At 50.2% G+C, this 14,962-nt stretch overlaps 1 protein-coding gene across 3 annotated transcripts in view; it reads left to right on the top strand.

Moving 5' to 3' along the window:
• Parvb (parvin beta) overlaps positions 1 to 14,962 on the top strand; it is an 85,168-nt gene that overhangs the window by 27,275 nt on the left and 42,931 nt on the right. For all 3 annotated transcript variants that reach the window (XM_051189525.1, XM_051189524.1, XM_051189526.1), the window contains exon 2: positions 14,664 to 14,753. In XM_051189525.1, the coding sequence (XP_051045482.1) occupies positions 14,664 to 14,753 (90 nt within the window). The remainder of the gene's footprint in view (positions 1 to 14,663; positions 14,754 to 14,962) is intronic.

Here is a 14,962-nt window from a genome sequence, read left to right on the forward strand (position 1 = left end):
GTACAGACCAAATATTAGGGCCAGGGGTTTCTAGACTCTTCAGTGTACAGGAGATCCAAGGGCTTTAAGGCACTCTGGTCTCTCTAGTACCTGAGATGCAACCCACAACCTTGACCTTGTACATGCTAGGGGCACACTAAGCATCCCATCTCCTGCATTTCTTCTTGGCATGCTGTGTTAACATCCTCATCACATCAACAAGACACCTGGCAGGTAGCTTGAGTTGGGGGGGAGAGGTTTATCTGGGCTTGTGGTGCAGAGGGATTTTGTTCATGGACAAGGGGAGTTACAAGTGCAACTTTGCACATCTTGGTGGGACCTTCCTCCTGGCCCTGGTCTGGTGAGGTATTGCCTAGTGCTGCTTGTCCCAAGCCGAGCCCTTTAGGGAATGTTGACCTCCCTGAGGGGCGGCTCCCTCTCTCTTTGCTGAACCTACCTGGGCTGTGGAGCACTGTGAGTCCTTTTGTCTGCTATAGGCTGATAGGCCAGGGATCCTGCTGCTGTCACGGTGGTCATCATGACCTTAGAGCACAGCTTATTCCTTTATGTCTGGAGAGGCACTGTGTGAGCAACCTGTGCTCTGCCAGGGGGACAAAAGTGCAACATGCGCACCACACACAGGGCGCATGCTCCATGTGGTCACACATGAGACCACTGAGGGTCTGTCTCATCACACTGTTGTCAGTAGTGCAGAGTGTGCCTGCTGATCAGAGACAACTGTCTGTGAACTTCTGGGGACACAGCAGCCTTGCCCGGTTTGTGTTTCTAGTATCCTTTGGTGGCATTGGGAGAGCATGTGGGGTAATGGATCTACAGTGTCTAGGTGTTTCTTAAGTGCGGTCCTCAATCTGAAACTGCCCACTAGGGTAGGAAGTGACACACAGCTGTAGTTATAACTATAACCAATAGTAACTGGTGACCTTCTGAGATACCAGATATTATATGAATCCATCGGGGCTGTCATTCCCACTCTACAGATAGCTGCAGAGTCTGAGGGCTCTGAGCCCAAGCAGAGTGTAGCTGCAGAAAAGGGGATATATTGCAGGCAAAGACTTTGACTTCCTCTTCTGCACTTCCAGAATCTTCTTTTGCAAAAAACAAAAGAAAAAAAAAAAAAAAAAAAAGTCATGCACACCAGTATCCCAGGACTCTGCAGTCTGAGGCAGGAGGGTCAGGAGTTTCAGGCCATTTGGGGGTGTATATAGATCTGTCCCCACAAAATTAAAACACAAAACACATAGTTCTGCCTGGCTTAAGCTACCATTGGAATTTGGTTTCTGTTGTGTTGGTAACGAGTGACAGGCACTCAACACCCTTGTGTTTTGTCTTCTGTGTACTTGACAACCAGGAGATACTGCTGCCTGGCCACCCATGCCTGGGTCGTGTCGTCTTCCACTGGGGCTCATAGAGCTGTCCCTGAGAGATGGCAGACCCCTGCCCTTCCCCACCCTCCAGCCCAGGACCCCAGTAGGTGACTTAGAGTTGGGAATTTTCTGGTCACTTTCCTGCAGAGTTTGGGGGTACTCAAATCAACCCCACAGAGTGCCACTGGTATTCCTGGGGAGCACTGGTAGGGGGATGCCACTGTGGTTCCTGAAATTGCATATAATGTGGCCAGTGGCACTATCTTGTCAAACAGTCCTGACCTCTGTGGCTTCCTCAGGGGCTCCCTGTTTGCAAGTCATGGTGATGTCCCTGTGACCCTTATGTGACACATGTGCACCCCTCCTGCCTGGACAGTGCCTGTGGCTGCTTGTCTGGAGAGCACCCCGACTCCCCTTCAGCTGCACATTCCTGACAGTGAGTTGTCCTTTTCCCTGCTCAGCTAGCCCTGCTGAGACCCTGCTCTGTGGGGGTTGTTTTGCAAGAATGGAGCCTGGGCTCACCTTTTCCTGGGAAGGCGGTGTCCCATGGTGATGGGGAAGGAACACTTGAGGGTCTAACTGGTGAGCTATGTGGATCTTTGGAACCAGAAGAGTGGGACTTGGGACATTGTCAGTGACAAACTGTGGTTAAGATTTGTGTATGTGCGAGTGTGTGTGTGTGTGAGAGAGAGAGAGACAGACAGAGAGAGAGAGAGAGAGAGAGAGAGAGAGAGAGAGACATGGTACACATGTGGAGGTCAGAGGACAGTTTGCAGGAGTTGGCTTTCTCCTCCCTCTGTGTGGGTTTTGAAGATGGAACTTAGGTGTCAGATCTATCCCTCTGAGCAGGGTGGGTGGAGTTTGCTGAAGTAGACCTAGGAAGCAGGCCCTGTTCAGCACCCCCCCCACACCTGTTCTATTGTCTTTGAGACACAGTCCCACTCCATCACCAGCTGGATGTTTTCCTGTGGGTGTAATGCTACTGAGACAGAGGAGAAGGTCTATGAGTCTATTAGGAGAGGGACCCAGGGCTCTAGCAGCTTGGAGATTGTGCCTGTGTTGCAGTCCTGGGTGTGCAGAGTGCCTGGTTCCCACAGATGTGTCCTCCTCTCCCTGCCATCTTTGCTTCCAGCATCTTCCCTGGAGCAGTGTGTCACATTCTTCCCAGTGTGGTGGCCTTGCTGCAGGACCCTGTGCTCAGCTCCTGCTGGCCCAGGAGAGGTGCCAGCACAGGTGGCAGCACAATGGGCCTTCTAGAGGAGGCAACTTGGAGCTGAGGTCTTTCTCCCCAAGACTTCATTCTTTTTAGAAATTATTATGCTTGTATTTGTGTGCATCTGTGCATGTGCATGCATGTGTCACAGTGTGTGTGGTAAGTCAGAGGACAAGTTGTGTAGAAGTCAGTTCTTGCCTTCTACCATGTAGGTCCCAGGAATCGAACCCAGGTGGTCAGGTTTGGCGGCAAGAACTTTCACCCACTGAGCCATCTCACTGCCCCCTTCTTGGCTTGTTTTGAGACAAGGTCTTATTCTGTAGCCAGGCTGGCTTCTACCCATGGGGAAATTCTTGTTTCAGCTTCCTGAGTTCTGGGGTCACAGGCCTGTGCCGCCATGCCCTACTGGAGTGGAGTTTGGAAGGGGTGCTCTGCAGGAAGCAGCCAGAACTGCTTGGCTCTGCCTCCTCTCCCCTTCCTTCCTCCCCTCTTTTTTTCCTACTGGGCTCCAGGCTGAGAGAGTTTCCAGAGCATTTTAGGTGTGTGTGACCTCCCTGGCTGCTTAATGGGGAAAGGACCTCAGAACTGACTTGGCTGACATGAAGAGTGTTATCAGCACTCTGTTGCCTTCTCTGGCCACAGGGCTGCTCCCTGGTCAAGTGGCTACACCCTTCCAGCCTGCTGCAGTCGGACAACACATAGAGGAAGTGGGTGGCAGACTTGGATAGAGGTCTGCTTCCTGCTCCCTGGAGCTGGCCCTGAAGTCCCTGTTCCCTCCCCCAGCATCTCCCTCATCCTTCTGGATTGGGGACTTGCAGCTGGGTGCTGAATGGGACAAGGAAAGGGAAGGGGAGGATGAAACTTCTTGGTGGGGACATGGGAGGAGCTCTCCCTGCCCCTGGCTTATAACACCCATGCTGGCTACAAGTCCTTACAGTGAAGGGCATGTCCATGGTTGTTCGTAACTCCCCCACTTGCCAGAAACAGGAAGATGGAAGACTGGAACCTCCTTATCTTGAGGCCTCCTTATCTTGAGCTGGGGGCCTGTGTGTGGATTTGAAAATATTTACACAGCTCTCAAAGACTCTGTGCCTGGAGAATGACCCTAGGATAGAGGATATACTTGCTGTGTTGTTTAGGATCTAGGGAGATAGTCCTGGGGACAAAGAGGGAACACAAAGCTTCAGGAGGAGGGAGGCTTATGGGGCACAGCTGTGACTGCAAAGGGCAAGCAATTAGCACACCTCCCACTGTTCCTGTGTACAGTAAATGGCCAGGCAGGCTGAAAGCCTGAGGTTGCCTGGTCCCATCTGCCTTTTAGCCTGAGGCTGCCAGGCAAAATCTTCTGAGAGGCCAGCACAGAGGAGGTGGCTACCGATCCATCCTGTGACTGCACATAAAAGTCAATGCATGTTGAGAGATCTGCTGTCTAGAGGTCAACCTCCCCTGGCCTCAGTGTCACAGAGTATGACCCATGGCTGCCTTGCTGCGTGGATCAGTGCTGTTACCTACAGTGAGGTCAAACTGCCCTTCCTTTCTGTTTAATGTCCTTCTGTTGCATGACCCAGGCCTGTCTGTTTCAATAGCTCTCGCACGCCAACCAGCCTGTCTCCCTCCCTCCCTCCTTCCCTCCCTCCCTCCCTCCCTCTCTCCTTTTCTCCCTCCCTTTCTTTTTGAGATAGTCTCTCTACATAACCCTGGCTGTCTTGGGATTTACTGTGTAGTCCAGGCTGGCCTAGAACTCACAGAGATCTGCTTGCCTCCTGAGTACTGGGATTAAAGCAGTGTGTTACTGTGCCTGGCCTTTGTTGTTGCCATGGCAACAAAGCACTGAACCTTATAGCCCTGAGAGTCAACAGTCAAGGTTAGGGCAGGGCTTCCAGCCTTCTGGAAACTTCAGTGAGAATCCATCTTTGACCTCTTCCAGTCCCTCCACCTCCCCAGCCACCAACACTGCATCTTCCTGGCTGTCTCTGCTCCAGGTTCACAACTTCTCCTTCTGCCTGGAAATCCCATGGGGCCACTGGCATTGCCCATACTAGCCCCAGTATGCAGTCAAAGGCCTTCTTGTTTGTTTGTTTGTTTGTTTGTCACAGACAGGGGAGCACAATGAAACCAGAAAAGACTCAGGAGCTTAATCCCAGCATTCAGGAGGCAGAGGCAGGGGGATCTCTATGAGTTCGAGGCAAGGCTAAACAGAGAAACCCTGTCTCAAAAAGAGGAACCCCCCCAAAACAAAACAAAACAACCACAAAAGATGCAGGAGAAAAGGGGCCCAGTGAGTTATAGAGAGGAATGTTAAGTCAGATGTGGGGGCAAACACCTGTAATCCCAGTATTTGGGCCAATGAGGCAGGAGGATCATGAGTCCCAGGCTAGCCGACAATGTATCAAGACTCTTCTTTAAAAAAAAATGGGGAAAAATCAATACAAATCAATAAAAGGACTAATTAAAGCAGCAGGATGCTGGTCCATTTGCTCCTGAACTCACTGAGGATCAGCCAGATGTTCTCTGAGCAGTTTGTCTGCTCTCAGTATGATGCTGTGAGCCAGGAGACAAGCAGCTGACATGCCTGCCCTTTACAGAAGTGATAGCTGTGAAACCTTTGGTGCAGATGTATCAGTGACAGTGACTGACAAGAAAGGGGCTGGCGAAGGAGCGACTGTGATGGGAAGCTTATGGGATGTGTGGGATGTGTTGGGGCAGGGAGTGTCTACAGGTGCTTTTAGCTTGGCTCCTCTTCTGGGGCACTTCCCAAAGAGGCCTGACCCGAACTGAAGATCAATCAGTCTCTATAAGTGCAAATCCATTGGGGATGGGCGGAGCAGGCTGTTTCTAGCTTGGGCTGGATGAAACACCACATAGGCACCCTGAGTGTCTGGTAGGAGTCAAGCTTTCCGAGTCTGGGACTAGTGTTCTGAGCGACCCTCTTGTCCAGGCTGTCCCCCCCTCCCCCCTCAGCAAAAGAAAATGCACTGCATCTCATCTGACAACTATACTACAGATTACCAACCACTAGAGGGTGCCGTGCCCATAGCGTTTCTGCTCCCCACCCAGTAGGGGGTTCCCATGGCAGGTGGACAGTAGAGCCTTTTTTTTTTTTTTTTTTTTTTTTTTTTGCTGTTGTTAATGGCTTAATGATTTAATCTTCTTATTTTCTCAGCAGAACCAATTTGGACTTCCCCAAGTATGTGGGGACATTACCGATCAGATTAATTAATGCTAGTTCCTCAGTTGGGAAGCCCTGCTGCACAGGCTCTGCCGAGGAGTTAAACCTTCCTGCTGCTGGTTCTGTTTTCTTGCTACACAGTGCATTTCTCTATCTATGTTGAACTTGACCAGGCTTGTCCTGCAGTTTTGGATGACCAGCAGATTTCATTCCCAGCCTGCCTGCCTTGGTGAGCATCCAGTGCAGCTTTCTCAGGGGGACATGATTGTTAGCACCACAGGGAGATTTGGGCTCTGTTCTTTTGATGGTTTTGAGTTTCTTTTGGGTTTTGTACCTCCCTCCCTTTCACCTCTCTCTCTCTCTCTCTCTCTCTCTCTCTCTCTATATATATATATATATATATATATATATATATATATCTCCCCCTTCATGAGCCACAGACAAATTTTCATGACTAGTTTTTTAAAATCACTTTGAAGTATTGTCGAAAAGGCAGTGTGATTGACTGGAGAAAATGTAACAAAAGCATCTTTCATAAATCAGGGACTCTGAGGCTTGTAGATAAGGGCCTGCTGAGGCCTGTAGTTTGAATTCAGGGATCACTGGCACCTGAGGCAAGGGTCCGAGGCAAGAAAATGGATGTTGAGCAGGGGACCCCTTCTAGGCAGCAGGAGGCCGGCTGTAGCAGCTTGTTAGAGGTGGGGACCTCACTACTCACACCTCAGGTGCCTGGGCAGAGAATCCAGGGACTTCCCAGTAGGTCCAGCCTGGTCTCTAGGGCGGATGTTTGAGGTCTGGGTCCTTTAAGAGTTGGGTGACCTTGGCACTGTCAGAGAGAGCTGAGGCTTCCAGAACATGGATTCTGTTCTGTTCTGTTCGGGTGAACTCAGGTGGAGTGGGTGAGTCCAAGTCGTGACAAATATGACCCAGCCTGGATGCTGGTGCTGGAGTGAGAAGGAGATGGTGAGACCTCAATTTCACCCTTAGACACTCTCTATGTAGCTGACAGTTGTCATGACAGCTATGTGATTCTGCCCAGTTATTATCCCCTGTGGTGAAGGATGCTGTGTCCATGGCTGTTCTGCGTGGCTCTCCTCCCTGTTTCTCTGTCTGGATTGTAGTGACTATCAGCTGGGGGCTCAGAACTGGGAGATGACCTCTGGACAGGCATAGGCAGATGGAAAGTTCTGGATGCACTTCCAGTGATAACTGTGGGATGTGGCCCCAGGGAGGGTGCACAGCTGAGTACAGATACTGTGGTCTGAGCTCTTTAGGGGATGCAACTTCAGCCAAGGGAGGGGAGAAGGTGCTAGAAAAGTCAGCTGGGCCAGGTGGCTGCTGACACTGTGACAGGCACAGACTGGGTTCTGGAGGCAGTAGAGGACTGTGTTGGAGGAAGAACTGGATGGGTCAGTGTCTAGGGGCACAGTGGGATGGGTTATAAGAGGGGGCACCAGCCAAAACTCATACCTGGCTGACAACCAGCTAACCTCCAGAATTCTCCCTTCTGTGTTTAGAAGGTGAGTTGGAGAAGCTGGCCCTTGAGGCATTGCATGTGGGGAGACAGCTAGTCTGCCTTTTATCCTTTGAGGACCATATTCTCTATGAGCTAGGTGGCCTTGGCCCTCCCACTCCTGATTTAGCCTGCCCAGGGCCTTATATGGTAAACTTGACATTTTGCAGTGAACCCAGAAACCTTTCTTCCTATTCAAGTCATTTTTCTGTAGTTCTAACATTTTTTTTTTTTTTTTTTTTTTTTGATCACCCTGGGGACTGAAGGGAAGGAAAAGACTGTTTGGGGGCTGAGGGAATTGTCTCTTTAACCCTAGCTCAGAGCTTCAGCTACACACACACACACACACACACACACACACACACACACACACACACACACACACACACAGGATACCAGGCATTGTGCAGTGATCAGACCTAATTCCTGAGACAGATGCATTCTGCCTGGCATGGAGGTCTCTGTCTCCTGGAAACCGGTGTGAATGTTTGGTCTGCCCTCATATAAAAGTAGAGGAGGCTGAGTGTGATTTAAGGCTGGTTGCCCCAATCCACCCCTAATCTCAGGGCAGCAGCCTTCCCCTTGCCTCATCGGGACTGCATTGCTGTTACTGGGTTCTTGGCAACCCATGACTTCTGGGCTAATGTGAGTCTTAGTGGAAGGCCTCTTTTCTATCCAGTTAAGTGACCGAAGGTGAACTGTCACTGTCTCTGTTCTGGGTAGCTTTCTCTGGGTGAAGTCCTTTGCTGTCTTCTTCCTGTGACTCTTCTACACATACGTTTGGGGCGTGGTTCTGTGCTGGGAGCATGACTGTGGCGATGACTGGGGACCTTGTTCTGGGCACAGGGAGGTGATTATGTTCCAGGCTTAGAGTTTGCTGTTGCCATATGGACAGTGAACTGTGGGAACCTAAAGGAGTGACGTGGGTGGGTACATGGACAGTGTGTCCTAGGCAATCTGTGATAAGAGAAGGGCACCTCAAGTGTGGAGAAAGTGTGGCCTACAGGACCTGATACCAATTGGCTTTGAGGAAGGTACAGGGGTGGGGAAGTATAGGGCACAGCTGGATTTGTGAGATGTCATCAACAATCGTTGGGACCCCCTCTATCTAAAATGTTAGCAGATCAAAAGGCCCAGAGGTCTCAGCATGGGTGTGACTCCTTTCATCACACTGGCCCCTTTAGTATGAGCCAGTACAAGCTTGGCTATTGGAGTGGGAGTATGCAGTTGGCCATCAGCTGGTGAGCTGGAGGCAGGCCCCACCCTCCAGCAGCCTTCCTAGGATCCCAGAGGTTCGAGGGCCCTTACATACACAGTCTCAATGGGATGCATCTTCAACAAAGGCTCCTGATATGGCCCGATGGCCTCCTTTCCGTTGTACCTTGTTAAAATGCACACACTCTTTTTATAGTGTCTGAACTGTTTTTAGTGTCTTGAGAAGTAGAATGGAACCTTATGCCCAGCAGAACAAGTCCACAAATCAGTGGTTCCAGTCACAGCCTATTCCTAGGCCTTGCCAACACAGTGCAGAAGTGACACGCTCTTAGAAATGACCGAGTTAGCACACTAGAACACCCTGTGCCATGGCCTATGTGAGAAAACTAAACCCATCTCTCATGAACAGCCGTCCAGCTGGGCTCTGATGGTGAAGAGGCTATTTCTCTGATGTTTGAACATCCTTCCCTCTTTCCTGCATCTGGGTGAGAGCAGCAGACTCTCCCTGGGGTCCCTAGCCTTACTGCAATCCATGCTGGGTGTGGCTGCATCCATCCTGCATGTGGTCCTCATGTTTGGTGCTGAACTCTGCTGTCATGGACCAGTCTTTCACATCAAGCTCTTCGTGTGTACAGCATCAGTAACAGTTCTCCCACTTGAATCCCGTCCCTCACCCTTTGCACATCTGGATGTCAGAAAGGCCGCTGGCAGCGGTCTGTCTCAGCTGCCCAGACGATGACATTTTCCCCCTTTCTCAGATCTTATTTGGGTTAGATCTTGGCTTGTCTGAGCTTGGAGAGCCTCACAGGCAGCCCAGGTTGATTTCTTTTTAGCACTACTCTGAAGAAGCCCTTTGTGGCTGGTGAATTAGAACTTCTACAGAATTAGGGAATTTATGGAAAACTGCTGTTTATGTCCTTGGGGGTCCCTGTTGCTGGTTCATGGGTCATGCACCCCCTTGTCTGGGAGAAGAGATGGGGGAAACGGACAATGGGTTTTGTCTCCTCCATTCTTCTGAAGCTCCGTGGAGTGTTCTGTCTTTGAGCAGGTCTGTGCAAGGCACTGCTGGGTGCCAGTCTGTGAAGGGCTGGTTAAGTGCCCCAAATTGAGGCAGTTTTGCTACCGATTTCAAATTTTTCTTTTGATGTGCAGCAGGTGTGGCATGGTCCCTTTTGTGAGATTTTTGCTTTGATCCTGGTTCAGAGTGGGTTTGCTGAGATTTCCCTGCCATGATCCTTTGTTCTTTGTGAAAACCAGGAAGTGTATATATGGTACAGAAAGTCCCTGTGAGCAGTGTGATGTGGCTGCTATGTGGATGTCAGTAGACAGGGTCACCATTGCTCCCCCTGCAGCCCCCTCCTCCCCCCAGCCCTTCCTTTAGGCCTCTGTGTCCCTTCAGACCCCTCCTCTCACTGTGAGGGGTTTGCACCCCACTTTTCTAGAAGATGAACTGTGTCCCTGTTTTGAGCTGAGCAGCTGAGAGTGGCTGCTTATGCCTGCATTTCTCCTCCACCTTGACAGAGGCTGGGTCTTCAACCAGCCCACTTTCAAAGCCTCCTTTTCCTAATAATGTCAAAAGGAAACAAATGGCTGTAAAAAAGGGTCTTTTTTTCTCAAGAGCCTGGGTATGTATAAATAAGTAAATAAGTAAATGGAGCCATACAAAGAAAAGAATAAAAAAAAAAAAAAATCAAAGCTGTGAGCCCGACACTTGGCCTGAAGTATAAATAGCTGGCTCTTAGGAGGTGCCTGGTGATGGCTGTGTGTGTGTGTGTGTGTGTGTATTGATGGGTAGAAGAGCTTCTAAAGCTGTCTCTTCCCTTGGAGACTAAGTCAAGAGAGGTGCTCCTATCCCCAGATTTTTTTTCTTTTAAGTTTTAGTTAAGAAAAATTTGAGACCAGGTTTTATCTAGCCCAGGCTGGCTTCCAACTCACAATGTGACAGAAAATTGTCTTGAGCTGGTCCTTCTGCCTCCATGTCCCCCATGCTAAGATTAAAGGTGTGCATTCCTGCATCTAACTTAATGCTTTTTTAGCCTTACTTAGTCTTTGGAGAGGGAGTGAGGAGACAAGAGGGTTGCCTCAGTCACTCCATCTCTCCTTTCCTGGCCTCCAGCTCCATTCTTCTCTGGCCTCCATACCCCTCCTTTCCTCTTCTTGGTCCTCAGCAGTATCTCCCTATAAGCATTGAGAGGGATCCTGGCCAAAAGAATCATGCTGATAGCCACACTTCAAGTTTGGCTGCTGGGGTGCTTGTGGACAGGGCATTCAGCTCAAAATAGTGAGTATGCTGGGGAGAGCCAGGCCAGCAGGCTCCTATGAGTCAGTGTCATCACAAGCCTGCCCCAGGTCTGGAACTAAGCACAGCTAGTGCCCAGCCAGCGGCATCTCATATCTTTGAAGTATCTTCTTGGCTTCTGGACCACAGCTTTAAAAATCTCAGCATTCCTGAGATTTACTAAAACCCAGTAGCCTGTTGGGCTGGTTGCTGGTGGAGTGGAAGACACAGGCTCTCCAAAACTGTCCTCTGAAGACTAGTGGGCCTTCTGTAGCTGCCCATTGGGTTAACACGGGAAAACGTTCAATGCAGCGTGATTAACTGGAGGATTCAGGCTGGGGCAATGGATCCCTCTACCCTTGGTGTCTGTGGACTCCTGGGCTGGTCCCCACCCATTGTAGTCCCCAAAGCTGCTCCTAAGTCTGGCATTCTTTCAAGATTAGTTCATTGGATGCCTCCTCCAGGTAGTTTCCAGCTCTCCTGAGCCAACATCAGTCACAGCTAACCCTCCAGTTTATGCCTATGTGTGCAACCTGAGCCAGGTGCTGAGTGTCCCAGGCCCCTCCATCCCTCCGAACACCTCTCTGAGCAGGGACTCTTCCCACCCTTGTGATTCAGAGGGGAAACCGATACTTAGTGAGGTGCAGGGGGCTTGCCTGATGCCACAAGTATGTGACAGAATGAGGTTTGAGCTGGATCTTGGCAGGTTTGGCCAAGTTCACAGCACTCTTTCTGGGCTCTGATTCTGTGTTTCCGCAAGGCCTTGAACAGGAAGGGCCACCTCAGGGAGAGCATATGAATGGCAGCCTGGCAGGCTCTGCCTGTGTGCTTCTTGTTTATGAAGGTCACAAAGTCCCTGGCCCTGTTTAGTGTTGTTTTTGATGTTCAAGGCAGTGTGGAAATTTCTGTTTTATGTGACCCAGTTTCTGGGCTTTGATAATGGCATTCTCTTTGTGTGTAGTTCCCCCCCCCCAACACCCCAGCTCTGAGATTTTGGAAATCAGGATCACAATCCTGGTCTCTCTTTCCCAGGCCTGAGCTTCCTGCCTCATGTCTAGGTAGGGGGCTGATGCTTGTAGTGGCTCTCAGGTCTTTATTATTGTTGTTTTAAATTTCATTTGTGTTTGTGTGTTCATGCATGTGCAAGTGCAGTTGGACATCAGTGGTCACCCTTTGAACAGTGCCTCAGGTGCCATCCATCTTCCTTTCTGAGATGGGGGGGAGGGGGGGCTCTCACTGGGACTGGGGCTGATAGGTTAGTCTAGTTGGCACCTGTCTCTGCCTCCTCTATTGGGACTACATGGGTCACCGTGACTGGCTTTTTCATGTGTGATTTGAAGACTGGACTTGGATCTTCATGCTGTCTCAGAACTTTATCCACTGAGCTATCTCTCGAGTCCCATGTCATGGGGTCTTTCTGATCTCCCGTGTGACTCGCTGGATCCTTTCTGGACATTCTCATTCTCAACCAAAACTGTCTTTTACTATTGTTCTACTGTCATACTAATCACTGCACATGGCCTTGGCACAGGGACCTGTGTGCTTTTCTCTGAAGTGTTAGCTGGGTGGGGTTTGGGAAACCCTGGTCACTGGGCTGCTGTGGTGTTGCATTTCCCTGGGGAGTTTCTTTTTTTCCTGTTTCTGACTCCTTCCATTTCACTATGAAGTGCAAATATTTTCTGGAATTTTGGTCTGTTTTCTAAGCTAGCCTGGTGTCCAAGGATGGATCTTTGTGTGTCTTTGGGAGGTGGGGCAGGGGAGTCCATCCCCCTTTGTGATCACTGATCATGAAAGTTTTTTATAGTTGCCTGTGTTCCTCACAGAGTCACAGTGAGGACTTGAGGGTTAGGAAATGATTCATAGGGCTGGAGGGATGTCTCAGTGGTTAGAGCCTTTCCATGCATGACCTAGTCATATTTATTTATGGATCCCCAGCAGGTGTAGCCATCACATTCCCCCCCCCCCCTTTTTTTTTTCTTCATTTTCTCCTCCTCCCCCCTTTTTAAAATCTATGAACATTTGTACTATTATCTCCTTTTGGCTATTGTGAATAACATGTCCTCAAACATGGGTTTACAAGTGGGTCTCCTTTTTCAAAAAGTCGGCCCTTGGCATCTTTGCTGATGTTAGAGCCGGTGTCTGCCTTTGCGGAGGCAGAGGGTGGCTTGTCCCCAGAGTTGGACCATAACCATGTCTCTAGAGCTTGCCGTGTGTCCCGCTCTGAGCTGGGGATCTGTACTCCAGCCTGCCTGGGACCTAAGAGTACAAGAGGGGAATGCTACCTGCGGCAGGGACAGGCAGCAAGGTCCGAGTGTTAACAGGACTGGCGTGGGGTCTCCCAGCCAGCAGGCTTGGAACTATACGTGGTATCATACATGGTGTTGTCCCCTCATCTGCTTCTGTGGGTGCCAGGTGACCAAAAGGTACAGTGTTAAAGCTTTGAGGTGACAGTATTTCGGCAGAGCTTAGAGGACATATTATTGTGTAAGTTCTGAAGAGGAAGGATGGAGTGGTGGGACACCTGACTCTGGAGATCTCCTCAGACAGAATGTGTGATTAGTAAGTGATCAGTGCTTCCCACTCAGGGCTGTAAAAAGCTGCAGGCGTGGGCCTGGACCTCTCTCTATCAACTCTGGATCTTGAGGCTGAAGTCTGGACTCTGAGGTTCAGTGGTATGGAAGCCATCATTTCCAGTCCCAGGGCTCCAGATGTGGTGGCAGAGCTTCCAGAAGAAGTCACGCCTTGCATCTGTACAAGCTGTCCCTCTCCTCCCCACCCTGCAGCCCTGACCCAGGGCCATCAGGGTCTCTGGGGAGACGAAAGATCCTGTGTGGTGTCATAGGACTGTGGTACACACTGTCTGAACCCTGCAACTATCCCTTACTCCCAGCCTACATGCATACAAGCTTATGCACAGCTTGCAGTCTCAGGGCCCACACATTGCCAGCATGGAAGCTCGCTCACTTCCTTGGAGTCTGTTGTTTTTCCTCCTGGCCTTGATCCTGATCCTGTTACCTTGTATAGAGATTTAAGATCTTCAGAGGAAGCATGTCCCTTCAGGGGCCAGGAGAGATGGAGATAGTAATAGAGACTCAGTGACTTACCACATGCAGAATTAGTGGAGCATGTGAGGAGAAAGAGGGCCATGCGCCATGCCTTGCTGGGTCCAGGACACCATCCAAGCAGATTTCCCTACTGGCCTGAGTACCAGCAAGTGAGGGCTGTTTGTTGCGACTCTCTGCTTAGTCCAAGTGAGAAGTGAGGTGAGAGGGAACATCCAGGCTGCTTGTGGATGCCCTCTCGGAGGTTAACTGTTCCCAGGGCAGAGATCTGGAAGGGTTAGGCCCAGCAGGGAGGACTCATATGTCTAGGCTGAGCTGGCTTCTGGTCTGAGACTCTAACCTGTTTAAAAATAGATGCAAGGACAGCACAAAATGTAAGAGTTCACTACACCTCCATCAGACTTCCATCCCAAAGGATGTGGCACACTTTTAATTCTGACCACCTGTGTGTGCAAGCAGGCCTGCTCACACCTCGAGTCTACAACCCCAGATACAGCTCTGCATGAGACGGAAGGCAGCTCCAACTATGTTCTCTGCCCTTGTTGGGGGTCTAAGCTTTGTCTACCACAGCAGCCTCTGGCAGGTTCTGGAAGTAGCTAGAAGTAGCCAGAAGCTTCCATGTCTCAGCCACATATTCCAAGCAGGCTTGGAAAGAATTAAGAACTGCTTGATGCAAAGCACAATGGCAGGTGTTCTGGCTGGGAGAAGCTTCAGGTGGTGGACTCCCAGCTTTCCTTTGCTTCTCTGGACCACCCACCATGAAGGGATATGCATGTAAACAACATGTTGGAAGCATGTGACTTTCCTCTTGGGCTCTCTGTGTACTAACTGGGTCTCTCTTTTCTGCAGTGACTGACTTACAAGAAGAAGGCAAGAGCGCCATCAATTCCCCAATGGCCCCGGCTTTGGTGGACATCCACCCTGAAGACACCCAGCTAGGTACTGTGACCACTTGGCTTCCTTTGCTGCTCATTCCTGATGTAGGACCCCACATGGGTGGTTGGTGTTTGGGATCCTGTATCTTATCAGAGATGTCTCTAGGGAAAAACATGTTTCTGCTCCCGTCATCAAGTGCAGATTTCATTGACATCCAGGTGTAGATGCCTGGCATTGGGAACGTGGCTTGTTATGGTCACAGATCCATAGTG

This window comes from Phodopus roborovskii, unplaced genomic scaffold (genome assembly GCF_943737965.1).
Source record: "Phodopus roborovskii unplaced genomic scaffold, PHOROB, whole genome shotgun sequence".
In the NCBI taxonomy this organism is placed as follows: domain Eukaryota; kingdom Metazoa; phylum Chordata; class Mammalia; order Rodentia; family Cricetidae; genus Phodopus; species Phodopus roborovskii.